The sequence below is a fragment of the Tupaia chinensis genome, unplaced genomic scaffold, assembly GCF_000334495.1.
Source record: "Tupaia chinensis unplaced genomic scaffold, TupChi_1.0 Scaffold000066_1, whole genome shotgun sequence".
Classification (NCBI taxonomy): Eukaryota; Metazoa; Chordata; class Mammalia; order Scandentia; family Tupaiidae; genus Tupaia; species Tupaia belangeri.
Genome location: NW_006159525.1, coordinates 4917337 through 4918992, shown reverse-complemented (window position 1 = coordinate 4918992; position 1656 = coordinate 4917337). Strand labels below are relative to the sequence as shown.

The 1656-nt window shown below is 54.3% G+C and overlaps 1 protein-coding gene across 1 annotated transcript in view; it reads right to left on the bottom strand.

Moving 5' to 3' along the window:
- BCAS1 (brain enriched myelin associated protein 1) overlaps positions 1-1656 on the bottom strand; it is a 134359-nt gene that overhangs the window by 75897 nt on the left and 56806 nt on the right. Inside the window, 2 exon segments of the mRNA XM_006141900.2 lie at position 1; positions 4-479. The exon segment at position 1 is cut by the window's left edge and continues 113 nt beyond it. Coding sequence (XP_006141962.1) covers position 1; positions 4-479 — 477 coding nt within the window.

Here is a 1656-nt window from a genome sequence, read left to right as displayed (position 1 = left end):
CCTGTCAACCGCTGCCTTTTCCTGACCCTTGTCCAGTTTGAATAATTTTTCAAAAAAGCTCGAGTCCTTAGGCTTGGAGGGGGCAGCTTGGCCTGGCCCAGCGAGGAGAGGCGCCGGCGCCGGGATGGAGAGGGCTTCGTCCTCGGCCAGGGCGTGCCCCCGGGTTTTATCTGCGTCCCCCGTGGGTGCAGCTGCCGCCGGAAGAGCCTGGCTCTCACTCGGGTCTTTGTGAGCTGGAGCCTTCCTGGGGCTGACATCCAGCGTCGCTGACCCCGGGGATGAATCCGCGGCTTGGTCTCCGGTACGTCCTGGTACAGGCCGAGAGAGTGTCGAGAGAAAACGCGATTTAGCAGCTGGTGCCTGGGGTTTGGCGTCTTTCCCAAGATTCTTCCCGCTGGCATCCGCAACAGCGCGTATCTCCATTGTCTCGGGGGAAGAAGTGGCCACATTATGCTGCTCGACCCGTATTCCCAGATCGACTGTAAACACAAACATAAACAGCGGTTATTCAGCCGAGCCAGGAAATTCGGGCTGAATAATGGACTGCACACGTCTGTGCACAAAGACGGCAGTGTGGACCGGACCACCCGGTTCCCTGTCCCTCTGCAGAGCAGAAGTGACCTGTGCCGGCGAATTCTGATCCTGCTTTCCCTGAAAGAGGGGGAATGGCCGGTCGGTGGGGAGGGAGGCCAGCTACCGCTCGGGCACAGCCGCCAGGCGCCGTTCTGGTGGCGCTCGGTGGGACTGACCTCTCATTGTCACGGGAACCTGCCAGACGCGTTTCACTGGGAGGCAGACAGTGGGTAAGAACCAGCCCGGGGAACAGCAGATGGCGTAATGGCTGTGTTGCTGCACTCCCATGTAGTTCACCGCGGTTCGAGTCCCGAGCCTGGTGCCTTAAACTCACCCTGGCGCGAGCGCGTGTGTGCCCAAGATCCCGAGAGGAGAATGGAGAAGAAGGGACTGCGGCATGGCCATGCCCCCTGAGGGTGATTTCTCCTTTCTGTTTCTCTCTGGTGAGCACATGCGCCCTATAGCAAAAACCTCTCAAAAAAAAAAAAGAAGAACCAGCTGGGAGCTAGAACAGGTTTCTCCACCTTAGCCACCGACAGGGAGGCACTTCTCCGTGATGAGGGCTGTCTTCTGGGATAGGATGGCTAGCAGGACCTCTGTCCTCCACCTGCTAGGTCCCACAACCTCCAAGTCGTGACCAAAATCATGCCCAGATGTTGCTAGGTGTCATGGTGGAGCAAGATGGCTCAAGCTGGAAGCCACTGAGCGGGAATCCAAGCTGCTTAACTTCCCCAAGCCTCAGCTTTCTCGTAAAAGGAGGCAAATCATATTTAAAACCTATCGCAAAATTTTGTTGTGAAGATGTGAGTTAATATTCTCCTAGCGTTAGAACCGTGTCTGGAATACCTAAGTGCTTGAAGCACTGTACATTCATATGAGCGCTAGCTGTTGTCATCATTCTTGAGTGACAACACTGACAGCCAGAAAGGTCTATCCACCTTCCCAAGGCTGCTGGTAAGTTGTAGAATTCGTAGAATCTGGGTTTAGACAGAAGTCTGACTCCTAAATCCATGTTTTCTCTATCTTATCGTAGATGTATATTTGCACAGACTTAAGAATACTGGAAGATTTTTTTTTTTTTTG